The 17,889-nt window shown below is 41.8% G+C and overlaps 1 protein-coding gene and 1 non-coding gene across 2 annotated transcripts; one reads left to right on the top strand and one right to left on the bottom strand.

Annotated features, from left to right (window-relative positions):
- Positions 1-9,006: 9,006 nt before the first annotated feature.
- LOC121745662 lies at positions 9,007-10,322 on the bottom strand. Its single transcript, XM_042139643.1, has 2 exons — positions 9,066-10,322; positions 9,007-9,015 (listed from the first exon to the last, which is right to left on the bottom strand). Exons 1-2 carry the CDS (start codon positions 10,320-10,322, stop codon positions 9,007-9,009), a joined length of 1,266 nt encoding a protein of 421 aa, XP_041995577.1.
- LOC121746307 lies at positions 9,829-9,935 on the top strand. Its single transcript, XR_006039006.1, has one exon. It is a non-coding gene; the product is annotated as a small nucleolar RNA R71 (small nucleolar RNA).
- Positions 10,323-17,889: the final 7,567 nt, after the last annotated feature.

Raw genomic sequence — 17,889 nt, 5'->3', positions numbered from 1 at the left:
ATAATAACTATCGTCCTAGCCTAAAATCTGATGAAAAATGGGCTATGTTTAGAATTATTTCTAAGAATAAATATTGTGGACCCATTATAAATAAACCCAATAGTAGGCCCATTAATATTCTAAAAATTCTAATGGACCGGATTTTGAATAAATTGAATGCCTACAGAACTAATTGCTGGCCAAGTAATTCAGGAAAAACTTTTACATTTATTTAAAAAATTAAGATAAAGAGCGATGATTCCATTTTCCATGAGTTGTTGACAGGTATTGTGGTAGTTAGTTATTAGTTAATTATGATGTTGATGTGTTAAGAAAAAACGTGGTCGGTTTGGTTTCACCCGACCACTATTATCTTTTTTTCTAGAAGAGTAAATGTTAAGGGTCGGTGGTAGTATTACTTTTTATGGGATAAGTTAGAAAAAGATGGTGTTTATTTAGAAAACGACAAATTAATCAGCTAATCTAACCATGATTTCCTCGAACTAACTTCCGAATCTTAGTCTTCCGAGATTGGTTGTCTTGCTTTTTTTATTATACGAAGAAATATATTCAAGCTTAGGATTGTAAATGGATCTAACTATTCAAATTTGAATTCCATAATGGTTTATCAGTAAAATTTGATAGTTAAATGAATCATATTTAAAATTTAGACTGAAAATATTTAATTTGAGCGATTAGAGACTCAACTGTCAAGCGTTATGTATATCCAAATCACAGTTTACAGTATTTATTTCGATTTAAACCAAGTACTAATACTTCATTACTTTACTTAATTTTATGTGGAGTGAAGAATAATTTAAAGATTAAATTAAGGATAAGGACATCACGTGAGTGGCCAAAGCCCAAATCTAGTCAAATGACATAAATCCAATACTTTTAGTCAAATGACATAAATCCAATACTTTTGGAACAAGTGTGCTTTTTCCTTTAATTTCGTGGTGATGTAATATTTTCAATCTTCACAAATAAATGAGAGTAGTGACTCATTTGTTTAACGAGTTTTACAAAAAAAATTGGATAAGTTTTTGGCTAATTTGAGCAGGTTGACTAACTTGATATTTTATTATCTATACCAGATATTTTGAATATTATCAAATCAATCACTAAATTAAATTTCCAACCCTAGATGGTTGCTTAATTAGGAAGGTTTATGTGTAATTTTTCTTTTAAAAGTGTCAAATTAAATACTACATCCTCCATCCCATAAGAATATGTACTATTTTCTTTTGGTTCATCCCACAAGAATATACACTTTCTAATTTTGGAAAATCTTTTCTCTCTAATGAGGTGAAACTCATTCTCCACTAACAATACTTTAATTACTTTTTCTCTCTACCTCTATCTTACTTTACCAATTTTACATTAAAACTCGTGTCGTCCCTAAAGTGCATATTCTTTGGGGACGGAGGGAGTATGATTCAATATGTCACTTTCTATCAAACTTATCTTATTTTCTTTTTAAAATTAAATTTCAAAATTTAATAATGAATAAATGATAGATTTGGTAATTTAGGAATGCTGGGACAAAAAAACTACTACTACTAGTATAAAATTATGCGGTAGAAATTATAATTAAAATTTGCAAATATAAAATCTTTCCACCCCCAAAATCACTCAACGCTTTATGTAGCAACCAAGACCTAGTCCAATTTTCCAGGCGTAATCAATGGTGTATAGTCAGACATAAGAGTGTTCACAATAATGTGGACAAGTCCAAGGTACAGCCACAAAAAAACTTATCCACAGTCACAAAAACTTATACATAGCTAAAAAAACTTGTCCAGCCCAATATTGGACACGCCACAGCCACAAATCACATTAATTGTTGGTATATTTTAATTCAATTAGAATAAAATCATCGGACTATAATAATTAGAAAAAAATATAAATTCATCATAAATAAAATTAAAACCAAATATTCGTTGTATTATTGATGTGGATAATACTGGTTTGTAAAACAGATCAATTTCGCACGCAAGTTCAAATTAATTACCCAAATATTATCACTAACTGCAAGAATACAGCTTCGTGTGTAGTATTTTAGGTGTCGATCCACAGGGAAGGGAATGATTATTAAAACTTAACACTAAACAAAGCATAAAAAGGTTCGATTTTTGGTTTTGATGATTAATGACACTAAGTTAACAAACTAACTACGCAAGGATTTTAAACACGAGAAAAACAGGTCACTCCAAGTTGCTCCTTAGACTCGAATCATTCTACACATTTATCACACACAAAATTGGGATTAACTTATCAACCTAATCGCTTGCACTGAACATGTTTGCGACGTATAATTCACAGTCAGCTGAACACTTGTTCCATGAATTAATTTTCGAAGGCATTCAACTCCTGCGGAAGCGCGGGAATCTAACATCATCTACTATACGAGCTTACCTAATCCACTATCAAATTATCCTCTGAACAATTTTAATTTGATAGCATAACAATTGATTAATCCATCCATGTCCATGTTAAAGAGACAATAAACAAGGATTAGATATCTATCACAAAAGATGCCTCTAAAGTAATAGAATTACGCATTAAACACAATCAATGATATCAAACATGAGTTCAAAAGTGTAGAAGCATTCTAACGAGTCTAATTCACAACTTGGAGCAACAAATGAGCCTAGCCTTGATACATGATAAATTCACTGATTAAAACCGTAGAAGGCATGCTCTTTCGGAGTAGAATTGGATGGTGGAGTCGAATCGTCGGAGTGTCGGGTAGATTTTCCTCCTTCTCTTCTCTTCTTCCTTCTTCTCCGTTCTGTCTTTTTTTCTCTGTCAAATTCGTCACCTTTCTCCTCTTCTTTCCTCTAACTTATCCCCTCCTTTTCTGAAATAACTGCCATTTAGAAGTTACTCGGCAAATACGCCCGACCGGGCGAATTTAACGAACGAAACGCCCGACCGGGCGAAAGGCTTCTAGGGGTATCGCGGTGAAACGCCCGACCGGGCGTTTTGTGTCGTCACTAACCGCCCGACCGGGCGAACTTTCTGGAATCCTTATGCGTAACGCCCGACCGGGCGTTTTGAAGCTCAGAATCGCCCGACCGGGCGTTCTCATGCTTTGCCCATTTCACCTGCGAACTTCCAGCTTTCACTCTCCTAAACTTCCCTACAAATACACTTTGATGAGTGACAAGTACATGGAAAATGTGTAGTTTAGGGGGAAAAATATAAGAAATATGCTTCGCATCAAATACCCCCAAACTTAAGCTCTTGCTCGCCCCGAGCAAGATACATTTTCAGCACCAAGACTCAACCAAATCTAACCCGCAAAGATTTTCATCACAAAGAATCATGTAGGGACGTGAGTGACAAAATCTAAACCCCCAACATTTCCAATCAAGATTTCCCACTCTCAAGAACAATCACTCATCCCCCTAGAACGTCAAGTTAAGGTGCACTTCAAAGTAAGTCCGAGCATACGATCAAACAACTCAAACCGTCATCATCGACTCATCAAGCACTACTAACCACATAGACTCACAGATTTCAAATCGAACCTCTTTAACTCTACCAAGTTCTTTACACAACATCCACAAGCATCAACGATAAGGTCCAAGGTCTTATTTCAAGGTTGTAATGGGGCTAGGGACGAGGTAGGATAAGTATGGATAGTGAGCTCAAAGGCTACACATTTGAGTGCCAAAATCTTCCCTCCTACAACTTCCTTCCAAAGATTAACCAACGAAAAATTACAACCAAACCCACACTCCCCCAAACTTGAGATCTATTCCAGACGAGATTACACAAACAAACATAGAAGCTCTATCTTTATTTCATCAACTTATTCCTTTTTTTTTTTTTGTTTTTGTAAAGACCTCGACTTTTGTGAATTTGGAGGTCGTCTTTTTCTTTTTCTTGTTTTTTTTTTTTCTTAGAACTTCATTCTTTTCACCTTCTATCAAGTCTAGAAATGTCTACTCTTTACAATTCACCACCCACACTCAAACTCAAACCACAAAGCTCAACTTGTATTTAGCACCCAAATAGTAGCAAGGTCTATCGATGAGGCTAAAATTAGGCTTATTTCAGTGGCTAAGTGTTTGGCTAAGTGTTTACACAAAGAATAAGAAATTAAGCTCAAGGTGGCTTCTAGGGGATCATTTGATGGACTAGGCATGTGATCATTTGGCCATGGAAAGACCTAGTGCCTTATCCTCCCAAATCGTTAACACAAACGAACGCAAGCACTTCACTCGATAAAGCAAATCAATCCAAAATAATTTCCACAAGTCATGCGATTTTCATACTCTCCTCAACTTAAGAAATCGGATGTAATCACAACATGCTCTTTCAAATAAATTCATGCACCCATTCCATTCATCCTAAGCTTCAAAGATCAAGTAAGATCAAGCAAGATTTCCTAACCAGAAAGCCGAAGATAAAGCATGCATCCGTCAACTACATAGATTCAAAACATCTTTATGAAGCAAAACACCCAAAAACAAACATCACAAATCATTCATAACCCCCCCAAACTTGAATGCGTCATTGTCCTCAATGCATGCAAAAAAGACAAATAAAGTAAAGGGAAAGGAAACTCCCCCAAACTTGGCATGACGTCCATAGTGCGTTCGGGTGGGAGGGTGGGTGTAAAAATCCTTTGCAGGTGTGCTTCCTCCTAAGCTCCAATCCTAACTCCCAGTTGCTCCTACAAAAAGAACAAAAACTACAAAAAAAAACACTCAATTCAAAATAAATGTTGGAGGAAAGAATTGAGCAAACAAAACCTCCAACATATGAAACCAAAAGATAAAAGAAAGATAAAAACTTGGGTTGCCTCCCAATCAGCGCCTTTGTTTATAGTCGTTGGCTCGACCTTCTTCATCTTTGGTCTACACTTTCGGATTCTCTAGTGTGACCACCTCTTCTGTCTCCGTGCCACTTTCAACTCCAACATAGGCCTTCAAGCGTTGGCCATTCACCTTCCAAATGCTACCATTCTTCTGATCCCGAACATCCACAGCACCATAGGGGTATACCTTGTGCACCACATAGGGACCCCACCATCTTGACTTGAGCTTGCCCGGAAACAGTCTAAGCCGAGAGTTGTACAAAAGGACCAGTTGTCCCTCATGGAATTGACGAGGCTTAATGGCTGCATCATGTACCCTCTTAGCACGCTCTTTGTAGAGATCAACGCTCTCATATGCATGAAGCCTAAACTCATCCATCTCATTCATATCGCACATCCTCTTCTCGGCTGCAGCATCATAATCCAAATTAAGCTTTTGCAAAGCCCAAAAAGCTTTATGCTCAAGCTCTACCGGCAAATGGCAAGCCTTCCCAAATACCAATTTGTATGGTGAAGTTCCAATCGGGGTCTTATACGCCGTTCGATAGGCCCACAAAGCATCATCTAGCTTTTGAGCCCAATCCTTCCGAGATGGCCTTACCACTTTCTCTAGCACCCGCTTAATCTCACGATTGGAGACTTCAACTTGACCACTTGTTTGGGGATGATAAGGGGTAGCAACCTTGTGTTGGACACCATACTTTCCTAGGAGGTTATCAAATAACTTATTGCAAAAATGAGTTCCTCCATCACTGATTATAGCTCGCGGTGTCCCAAAGCGGTTAAAGATGTAATTTTTGATAAATTTCAATACCACTTTGGCATCATTGGTTGCCGAGGCCACTGCCTCTACCCATTTGGACACATAATCAACAGCTACAAGAATGTACTGTTGCCCATTAGACTTGGGAAACGGTCCCATGAAGTCTATTCCCCAAACATCAAAGAGTTCTACCTCGTGAATGTTATTCATCGGCATTTCATTTCTCCACGAGATATTGCCGGTTCTTTGGCAACTGTCACATCTCTCGACATAGGCTTTTGCATCCTTGAAGATCGATGGCCAAAAGAATCCGGACTGAAGCACTTTAAAAGCAGTTCGTCGTGCTCCAAAGTGGCCGCCATACAACGAATCATGGCATGCAGACAAAATCTGAAGGTGCTCATGCTCTCCAACGCACCTTCGAATCACTCCATCACTACAAATCCGGAAGAGAAACGGATCTTCCCAAACATATGTGCGGGTGTCACTCAAAAACTTCTTCTTTTGGTTAGATGACAACCCTTCTGGTATAATGCCCGTGACAAGGTAGTTTGCCAAATTGGCAAACCACGGCACATATGTTTCCCGAGCCTCCACTTGCAACACTTGCTCGTCGGGAAATTTCTCATTTATCCTTTTCTTTCTCTCATCTTCCGTCTCTTCCAATCCCTCTAGTCTAGACAAATGATCAGCTACCAAATTCTCGGTCCCCTTCTTGTCTTTAACCTCCACGTCAAACTCTTGTAGTAAGAGAATCCATCTCACCAACCGAGGCTTTGCATCTTTCTTATTCATCAAATATTTGATAGCTGAATGGTCCGTGAACACTACCACCTTCGTGCCAAGTAAATATGCCCGAAACTTCTCAAAGGCATACACTACTGCTAACATTTCCTTCTCCGTCGTGGTGTAATTCAATTGAGCTTCATTGAGTACTTTGCTAGCATAGTAGACGGCGTGTAGGACCTTGTCTCTCCTTTGGCCTAGAACGGCCCCCACAGCATAGTCCGAAGCATCACACATTAATTCAAATGGCTTCGACCAATCCGGTGTGATAATAATAGGAGCTTCGACTAGCTTCTTCTTCAACAATTCAAATGCCTCAAGGCATTTATCATCAAAGACGAACTTGGCATCCTTCTCAAGTAAGTTGCAAAGTGGCTTTGCAATCTTTGAAAAATCTTTTATAAATCTTCGGTAGAATCCTGCATGACCAAGGAAACTACGGATGCCCTTCACATTTGTTGGGGGAGGTAACTTCGAAATCACATCAATCTTAGCCTTATCCATCTCCAATCCCAACTCCGACACCTTGTGTCCCAACACTATGCCTTCTTTGACCATGAATTGACATTTTTCCCAATTGAGCACGAGATTCGATTCTTCACATCTTTGTAAGACCCGTCTCAAATTTTCTAAGCAAAGATCAAATGAGGATCCAAAGACGGAGAAATCATCCATGAAGATCTCCATAATGTCTTCATTCATATCGGAAAAAATTGCCATCATGCAACGTTGGAATGTAGCCGGTGCATTGCACAACCCAAAAGGCATCCGGCGGAAGGCATACGTACCAATAGGACATGTGAATGTCGTCTTTTCTTGATCTTCCGGGGCAATTGCAATCTGATTGTACCCCGAATATCCATCTAGAAAGCAATAATGGGAATAACCCGCAATCCTATCGAGCAACTGATCCAGAAATGGCAACGGGAAGTGATCTTTTCTCGTCGCCGTATTCAACTTTCTATAATCCATGCAAACTCTCCATGAGTTCACCAATCGAGTTGCCAAAACCTCATTCTTCTCATTGACGGTCACGGTTATTCCCCCTTTCTTTGGTACACATTGTACCGGGCTAACCCACTCACTATCGGAAATGGGATAGATCATCCCATATTTCAGCAATTTCTTCACTTCTTTTTCAACCACTTCTTGCATAAGTGGGTTCAACCTCCTTTGTCTCTCTCTTACCGGCTTAGCTCCATCTTCCATCAAGATTTTATGCATGCATATTGCGGGGCTAATTCCTTTGATGTCGGCAATGGACCAACCTAGAGCTTTCTTGTGTGACTTCAGTAGCTCTATCAACTTCAATTCCTCTTCATCATTCAACATCGCCGATATCACAACCGGTAAAGATTCATCCTCACCAAGGAATGCGTATTTCAGATTTGTCGGGAGTGGCTTCAATTCTAGCTTTGGTGGTACTTCAATTGAGGGCTGCACATCCGCCACGAAAGTATCCACCACACATTCATTCTCTAGACTTGGTTGATCAATTTGAGCATCCTCACTTTCATCAAAATCAAAATCAACTTTAATTGTCGAACCAAAGTCTCTTTCCAAGCTTCCTTTATCATACACGCTTCCTTCTATTCTTGCCGAGCAACACATCTTGTCAAAAATGCACTTGTCGAGGACATCAACTCTAAAACACGCTTTTGCATCACTAGGATGCTTCATCGCTTTCTCAACATTAATGGTCACTTGCTCACCATTAATTCTAAACGTGACCGAGTTGTCCTTTGCTCCTAGCAACACGTCCCCTGTGGCAAGAAACGGTCTGCCAAATAGAATTGGCACTTCTTTGTCCTCGGGCATATCCAATACTATGAAATCAACGGGGATGACGAACTTGTCTACCTTGACCAAGACATCCTCTACTATTCCAGTGGGCTTCACAATGGAGTGATCAGCCAATTGTAGAGCAATGTCGATGGGTTCCATCCTCTTCTCTAATCCAATGGCTCTAGCAGTTTTCAAAGCCATAAGTGAGATCCCCGATCCTTGATCTAATAGGCATTTTGTGAAGATTGTATTCCCGATCTCACAAGGAATCACACAACTTCCGGGATCCCTCTTCTTCATTGGCATCATTCCCGAAATCAATTGTGAGCAATTCATGCTCAATGCCACTATCCCCTCATCTTGAAGTTTCTCCTTATTTGCCATCATGTCCTTAAAGAACTTGGAGAACTTGGGGAAATTAGTGAAGAGGTCCACCAACGATACATCCACATTCACTTTTCGAATCACGTTCATCATCCACTCGAAGCTTTTCTCCTTTGGAGCTCTCTTCTTCCTCTTCGGTGGATATGGTGGAGGAGGAATGTGATCAGGGAAGTTGAACTTGCTTTTCGGGTCTAATGCCGGACTTGTCATCAGCTGTCCATTTGATCCCATCTCTACTTTCTGCTTTCCCTTCTTTTCTGCCAAAAACTTCTCACTTAACTCGGCTTCTACACCATTTTCCTTGCTGCCGGATGCAGCCTGTTCTTGACCATGTTGGGCACCCTGCACCAACGCGGGACTTCCCTTACATGCCTCGTCCGCCCCTGCGTGCGAGGAATGCAAGCCTAACATCTCATCCGCCCCTGCGTGTGAGATGCCGGAAGTACCTTGGCCGTCCATTGATGGTGTCGAATCCAACTCACGACCACTTCTCAAGACCACTGCCTTACACTGTTCATTGCCTCTAGGATTAGGTACGGTATTGCTCGGGATGGTGTTAGGAATCCTCGTGTGTGATGCCGTGGCAAGCTGCCCTATCTGCGTCTCAAGATTCCTCATTGTCGCATCCATCTGCCCAAACTTTTCCACCGTCCTTTCCTTGAAATTTTCGTTCTCCTTTTGACTCTTAGTCATGAAAGAGAGAATCTGCCCCAACTGATCTTCGACTGATGGCTTCTTCTCATAACCCGGGGGTTGAGTATTGTTCCTCCATTGGTTACCCGAGTTGTTGCTAGGACCGGCTTGATTCCAACTTGCTTGTTGAGGCCTCCAATTTTGCTGATTGTTGTATTGGTTGCCTTGATTGAACCCTTGGCGATTGTTGCCAATATAGTTCACATCCTCCACGGGAGGTCCTTGAAGACTTGGGCACTGATCAGTATGATGCCCTCCTTGACACAATCCACATCTCATCACAGTCACAGCTTGGGGTTGAGGAGTCAATTGAAGAGACTTAACTGCCTTTGTCATTGATGACATTTGAGTGCTTATGTCCGCCAATTGAGCCTCAATGGCTGTCACTCTTTCTGCATCTTTGGTAGCACCAAATGTATCTCCTACCTTCTCAGCTGCTCTTCTTGGATTATGCCAATTCCTTTGATTATTGGCCAACCTTTGAAACAAGGCTCTAACCTCATCGTGAGTTAAATCATCTAGGTTCCCATTTGAACCTGCAGTGACTAGTCCCGTGCCTTCACTGTTAAGTCCCTTGTAGAATTTCAAAAGGTCATGCCCCGGAGCTAGTCCATGACTTGGGCATTTCCTTATCATCTCCGTGAATCTCTTCCAAGCTTCTGCAAAAGACTCGTCATATTTCTGTCGGAAAGATGTGATCTCCTCTCTCAACTTCTCGATCTTCATTGGGGAGTTATATTCCAAAAGAAACAATGTCTTCAGCTCTTGGAATGTTGCTATGTTGTAACCCGGTAATGAGTCATACCACCCTCTTGCTTTCTCCCTCAATGAGAACGGAAATAGGGCCCTCTTAATTCGATGATGCTCCACATTTGGAGGTCTATGAGAGTTTGTCAGCTCGTAGAAGGCATTCAAATGGCTCACCGGATCTTCATCATCCCGTCCATGAAAAAGATTTCCTCCATTCACCAAACTGATGTAGTGAGGTGGAATGTTGACGTTGTCATTTGCGTAGGCACACTCCCCTGGGTACTCAATTCCCGATCTCAGAGTGTCGCCAAACCTCACCACAGGTGGTGGAATCTCATTGTTCTCAGCCATTGATTCACCGTCTGACTCTTGTCTATCCTCCCTTTCTTCACCAAAAAGCCGGTTATTTCTGATTGGACTCGGATAGTCCGGAAAGATCTCAACTGAAGTACCTCTAACCCTTCTTCTTTGATAACAGAGTAATCCAAACGGTGGTGTACCCTGTGATCGTGTGTGCATTCACTTTTCTTTCTTTTTTTTTTTTTTTTTTTAATACCTACACAACAGAAAATACACCAAGCACAAGCACAAAATATTTCCTATTACCGAAAGCGAGACCTCTCGACAACTTCGGGGTAAGTACTATAAAAAGTGTGTGCTAGAGTGCAAACAAAACTACCTAAAACTAAACTAAGAGTTAGCTAAAAATTACCTAAAATAATACACTCCTTCGTCTTCAAGTCCGGACGTGGTAGATGGCTATCACACCGTAGAACACGAACAATGTACCTATAAAACTCAAAAGAAAAATCAAACAAAATAAAAACAAACAAAAACTATAAGCTAAATAATCGATTGCCTTCCCCGGCAACGGCGCCAAAACTTGATGTGGATAATACTGGTTTGTAAAACAGATCAATTTCGCACGCAAGTTCAAATTAATTACCCAAATATTATCACTAACTGCAAGAATACAGCTTCGTGTGTAGTATTTTAGGTGTCGATCCACAGGGAAGGGAATGATTATTAAAACTTAACACTAAACAAAGCATAAAAAGGTTCGATTTTTGGTTTTGATGATTAATGACACTAAGTTAACAAACTAACTACGCAAGGATTTTAAACACGAGAAAAACAGGTCACTCCAAGTTGCTCCTTAGACTCGAATCATTCTACACATTTATCACACACAAAATTGGGATTAACTTATCAACCTAATCGCTTGCACTGAACATGTTTGCGACGTATAATTCACAGTCAGCTGAACACTTGTTCCATGAATTAATTTTCGAAGGCATTCAACTCCTGCGGAAGCGCGGGAATCTAACATCATCTACTATACGAGCTTACCTAATCCACTATCAAATTATCCTCTGAACAATTTTAATTTGATAGCATAACAATTGATTAATCCATCCATGTCCATGTTAAAGAGACAATAAACAAGGATTAGATATCTATCACAAAAGATGCCTCTAAAGTAATAGAATTACGCATTAAACACAATCAATGATATCAAACATGAGTTCAAAAGTGTAGAAGCATTCTAACGAGTCTAATTCACAACTTGGAGCAACAAATGAGCCTAGCCTTGATACATGATAAATTCACTGATTAAAACCGTAGAAGGCATGCTCTTTCGGAGTAGAATTGGATGGTGGAGTCGAATCGTCGGAGTGTCGGGTAGATTTTCCTCCTTCTCTTCTCTTCTTCCTTCTTCTCCGTTCTGTCTTTTTTTCTCTGTCAAATTCGTCACCTTTCTCCTCTTCTTTCCTCTAACTTATCCCCTCCTTTTCTGAAATAACTGCCATTTAGAAGTTACTCGGCAAATACGCCCGACCGGGCGAATTTAACGAACGAAACGCCCGACCGGGCGAAAGGCTTCTAGGGGTATCGCGGTGAAACGCCCGACCGGGCGTTTTGTGTCGTCACTAACCGCCCGACCGGGCGAACTTTCTGGAATCCTTATGCGTAACGCCCGACCGGGCGTTTTGAAGCTCAGAATCGCCCGACCGGGCGTTCTCATGCTTTGCCCATTTCACCTGCGAACTTCCAGCTTTCACTCTCCTAAACTTCCCTACAAATACACTTTGATGAGTGACAAGTACATGGAAAGTGTGTAGTTTAGGGGGAAAAATATAAGAAATATGCTTCGCATCAATTATAGATACGAGAAAATTATATAACGAAAATTTTATAAAAAAGGTGAAGATGTGTGTGAGGTGAATAGGATGAAAAATAGAGTATTTATAAATACAAAACCGAAAAAAAAGGTTTTCCGGCCGTTGGCGCTGTGGCCCTACTCCATGCGCCGCGTCCCCGCTGAGTAGTTGGCCCAAGCCTTTCCACACGCCCCTGGCCCGCCATTTCCATCCCTACATGGTGCAGCAGTTACACCTCGGCCTCCTACTGTGGACACTCTTAAGAGCATCCGCAACGCGGGTTCAGCGTTCCGTGCCGAAGGGATGAAACGCCCGTGAGACGCGTTGCGGCACACCGTCCCGCCCCGGAACCGTTCCCATCTCGTCCCGTAACCCGTCCCTGCGAGACGCGGGACGGGCTGTCACGCCACGCGCCATGCGTGACGCCCACTCGCCGGCCCGCGAGTGGGCGTCGTCACGATGACGCAATAAATCTTTTTTTTTAAATTCAAATTTTAATTTTTTTATTAAACGGTAATATTACCGTTTATATCCATTTTTTATTTTTTATTTATTTTTTTACTCTATAAATACTCCTAATTCATCCTCATTTCACACACAACTACACATCTATTCTTCCTAAATCAACTTCATTTCCTCTCCAACTTTCATCTAACATCTCATCACAAAATATCCGGCGACGGCAACTCCGACGGTGGTGGCTCCGACGGGTGGGATCTCAACACGTTTAACGATTGGGAGACCATGTACAACACACTGGGTGGTTCCGGTTCGTCGACGCCGGGCACCCAGGGTTCGGCGACGCCGGGTGGGTACCAACCACCCACTTTTGACGTGGATGCATACGCACGTCCCTCCGCCCCGCGGTATTCGCAGGTATTATCCCAGATTCAGGAGGATTTCCCCGTTGAACCCACTCTGGAAGGAGGCCGAGGCGGGCGAAGCTCCAGGGCGGAGTCGGAGGCGGGCGAGGAAGAGGAGGAGGAGGAAGAGGATCTAGGCCGACATCCATACAGCAACAACGAAATGATGGCGGTGTACAACGCCTGGATCACCGTCTCGTACGATTCCGTCGTCGGGAATCAACAACCCAACAAGTGCTTCTGGGAAAAGGTCACCGAGATCTACCACTAGATTAAGCCGAAAGGGTCCCGGAAGCGCACATATAAGATGTTCCGCTCTCACTTTGGCTGAGTCGATAAACAGGTCAAAAAATTATGTGGCATCTACTCGACCGAAGCGGCGCACTACCAAAGCGGCGCTTCGGGAGCCGACATTCTGAGGGAGGCTTTGCGCGTCTACAACCAGGACATCGGTAAACAATTCAAATATGTTGATATTTGGTAGGTCGTCAAGGACGAGGAAAGGTGGGCCGGTGGTGTCCGCTCCAGCTCGGGCTCAACCTCAAAGCGCACGAAGCACACGGCGAGTGGCCAATACTCGTTTGGTGATGGGGGTAAGGGCAGCGGCGCACAAGAGGGTGCACCGCAGGAGTTTGTGGGCACGGCCAGCGATGCCGCGGTATCCAGCCATGGGCGCCGTCGGCCGCAAGGGACCAAGGCGGCGAAGGCGGCTAGAGCGAGGAAGGGCAGAGGCGAATCAAGCCAGGCGGCCTCGGGATCGGGATCGGGCTCGGGGGAAGGCTCGAACACCCTTATGGCGGTGTATATGACCGCCACAATGGCGGACACTTCCCGCTTCTCGCCCTCCCAATACCAAGCCTGGTGGAACGGAATTGTGCATATGGCAGCACAACTTGGCCTTCTGCCTCCTATTGCACCTCCACCGTCTTCGGGGGATGATTCGCCAGCGGAGTAGGTTTTTTATTTTCTTTAAATTTGTATTTTAAATTATGCACCGTTTAATTTTTTAGGATTTTAATTGTGTGTTTTTTATTTTTTAAAATTTTAAGTTGTAATTTTTTTTATGTTGTGTGTTTTTTAATTAAGTGTGTTTGTTTTAATTGAATTGGGTTGAAAATAAAAATAAAAAATGAAATTGAATGAATAGTAATTTAAGGAACAGATGATTGCAGGTTACGTTCCTTAGTTAAGGAATGGAGTAAAAATGTACAGTAGGGGTCTGCAAATAGTAGTTTAAGGAACGGTATAGTAACAGCATTATGGATGGCCTAAGTCTCAAATACAAAGGAACGTATGAAAAGAAAAATGGAACTAAAGAATGAGACGTCACACTTTTCAGAGTCAATAAATCAGTTAAGTTAGTTAATTAGACGGTTGTTGTGTCATCCACGTATATATTTGGTAGAATCAGATTTATGCAGTTGGCCTGATTTGGAACAAAAGTGTGTAGACAAGAAATAAATATCGTATCCTTATTAAAAAGAGATAATATTATAGTGCTATTGTTGGGTTGCGTTGCCGCTGATCTCACACACGTAATTGAGAAAATAAAGCACGCAAACGATATAACGTGGTTCGGTGATAAACCACCTACGTCCACGGAGAAGATGACCGGAATCTTATTGATGAACTCTTTACAATTACAACGAACTCACACTCACATTCTACCGCTCACAACCGCTCGCTATCTTGAGAATTAATCTCTCTAGGTGTGTGTGTATATGGTGTAATTCTGCTACTTCACTACTGAGCTCTATCGAGCTATTTATACAAGATGCAATCAAGAAATAAAGTCCAACTAACTCTATTTCCCAAAGTTAGTTATAACCGCTACTCGGCTCAAAACCGAACTCTTCCTTCTCGGCTAGTTCCAGCTCAAAGCCGAGCTTCCTTCTTCTGCCTTCTTCTTCTCGGCTAGTTCCAGGCTAGTTCCAGCTCGGTAAGCCGAGCTTACCGAACTCCTTTCACCGAACTCCTTTCTAGCCGAACTCCTTTCTGGCCGAACTCCTTTCTGGCCGAACTCCTTTCTAGCCGAGCTAGCTCAAAACCGAGCTTCATTTCTTGATCTCTTCTTTGAGCTGCAGCTCGGCTCCAACACTCGATCAAATCAGTAGTTTGCACGGACACACTTTCACAGCTATAAAGAGATAAATGGAACACTTTTTCTCTTGGAAAGATTTTGTCCGACAAAAATTTGCCGACACTAGTCACATTATCAAATCAAGAATTAGTGCAAAGATTTCAATTCCAAGTGTTAGTTTAGATTTCCACTGTATTTCGGTTACCCACGTTATTTGACACCGATTGATTTTGAATGAAATTAAATGCACTACTATTATCTTTCTTCCTCTTTCCCCAATTTCAGAAAATATCTGAGAAACTTTAACAATTTGTTTATAGAATGTAATATGTGCATATTGTAAAGATCCAATCACAAAAATTGCAAAATTTCTTCATTAATCTGGACTTGGTTTAAATTAATTTATGTGTGTTATCTTGTTTAAATTTATATTATTATACAGTAGGTTGTTAGATTAAAAACTAATATAATCATTTGTTAAAAAAAACTAGGAAACCGCCAAGATCAAAATCGGAACCGCTCGAACTGCCAAAAACCATTGGTTTTTAACTGGAATTGGAGTTTCTTGTTTCCAATTAAAAATCGGAATCGCCAAAACTCTAATTATGGTTCACGGTTCGAAGGAACCGAAATCAACAATTTTTAAACTATATCTACCTCTACTGATTTATACCCTAAGTTCTGGATCCACCAATGAAGTGTATATTTTTTCCAGAGACCATGTGTATTAGTATTAGTTCACAAACCATTTATAAAGTTCACTCAACTTTACATAGGAGTATAAAAAATGACTAAAAAGAAACATGGAAAAACTTTAAAATAAATGCAAAATTTTAATAGAGATTTGTGTAATTTCATATTTTATTCACACACTGTTTAAAAAGGAGGAATATACGTGCCCTTACTACTAGGTATATATCTTCATCTCTATGGTATATGCATCATGAAAATGACAACATTTTGAATATCATTATCAAAATAGTTTTAATTGCACACATGAAGTGGTTTAGTCTACGGCATGCATGTCATATGGTAGAACATGTGACTATGTTTATGTGTTATGAGACATTTGTTTAGTTGGTAGCTATGAATCATTTATTTTTCTTAAGGGCATCAGCAATGGGGCGCCCTAAAGCCCGCCCTATGCACCCCACGTCAGCATTTTATCTTCCTACCCTTCCACCTGCAGTGGGGCGCCCTAAGACGCGCCATATATGTTTTGCAATTGTTTTATTAATTAATTTAAATATTTTCAAATATATAAATGCAAACTAATTAAAAAACACACCGATTAAATGAAAAAACAGCAAATACTACATTGATTAAAAAAAAGTTACACGGGTTAGAAATAATAAAAAAAAGTTCTACTCTACAAAATCCCAACTTCCATCGCAGCTCATCAATCAACCCCTGGAGGTATTCGGCTATGACCGGATCTGTACACTTCATGAGGGCGTTGTGCGTATCCATCAACGTCCGTTGCCAACTCCGAGTAGGCAAGTGCCGCCGGGGTCGGGGTAGGGGTAGGGGTAGGGGCCGAGGTCGGCGATGGGGAGGCGGCTTGCAAGGAGGATGTCGCCTTCGCCTTGTTCTTCGCAGCCTTGACGCCTATGGGACGCCGGGAGGACATCGGTGTCGTGTACGTCCAGTTGAGGTCCACCGGACGAGTTCCGCTTTCGCTGCTCGTGTAACCACCAGCGTCAGTGGTCTTCGTCCTCTTCGTCGCACCGGTGTGCAGAATCCCACCTTGGAACTTCTGCTTGTCCCTCAAGAGCGCCCAGATGTTGAAATGCTTGAAGTCGCCGTACAGGGACTGGTACGACAACAGCGCTCTATCGCGCACATCGCTCAAGCTCTCGCCGCTTCCCTGCTCCCTCGAGCACTTCTCGTACTCCGCCGCGAACAGGTTGACTTGATTCTTCACCTGATCCCAGTGCTTGCGGAGCTGCTCCCTATGTCGCTTATACGCGGTCGGTGGCTTCGCCTCATTGTAGCGCTCGGCGATGCGCTCCCAGTATGCGAGCTGCTTTTGGTTGTTCGCGAATATCAGATCCTTCGATATATCCACCCAACACCTCGCCAAGACGAGGGTTTCATCCGGTTGGTAGTTCGTACGTCCGGGGGCGTACTCTTCATTCGTTGCCGGAGGTAGCAACTTGTACGCCCTATACTTGGTCCGCTTCTTTCTGGCGGCGGCGGCGCGAGGGGCGGCAGGGCGAGTTGGAGACGTCTCCCTGTCAGAGAGACCGTACGAATCCGTACTGAAATCGGGATAGTACTGCGTGTTGGGGTCGAACGACCGATATTTGTCAGGTTGTGTACCCGGCCAATGTGCACCGTCTCCAAACATCGGGCTATTGGGACTTGAGTATTCATCGGAATCCATTTTATAGCGTAAGTTGAGAGTGAAAAACTGAATCGAAATGTTACAAATGAAATGTGGGGTAGGGGTATTTATATAAACACAATTTTCGAATTTAAAAAATAAAAAATAAATAAAAAACGCGTTGCATCGTCCGCGTTTTGTCCGCGGATTAAGCTTAGGGCGAGGACGACGCATCGTCCATCGTCCGCGCACCCACAGTGGCGGACGATGACACGCCCGAGACATCGGGCGGCCTATCGTCCGCCCCACTGTGGATGCCCTAAAACAAGCAAGATTTTATTTATATTGGAGGGGTTTCTAATGGCATGTATTGATTTCAAATCAAACGACTAAAATTATAGTAATTATATTTACTATATGCCAAGATAAAGCAAAATAATAGAAATTGTCCAAAAAACAGCATCCTTATAAAAATTCAATTTTACTA

This window comes from Salvia splendens, chromosome 8 (genome assembly GCF_004379255.2).
Source record: "Salvia splendens isolate huo1 chromosome 8, SspV2, whole genome shotgun sequence".
NCBI lineage: Eukaryota > Viridiplantae > Streptophyta > Magnoliopsida > Lamiales > Lamiaceae > Salvia > Salvia splendens.
This window is presented reverse-complemented; position numbering and strand designations above follow the sequence as displayed.

Coding starts and splice junctions, on each gene's coding strand:
- LOC121745662 (XM_042139643.1), bottom strand. CDS start 10,322: ATGGCTGAGAACAATGAGATTCCACCACCTGTGGTGAGGTTTGGCGAC.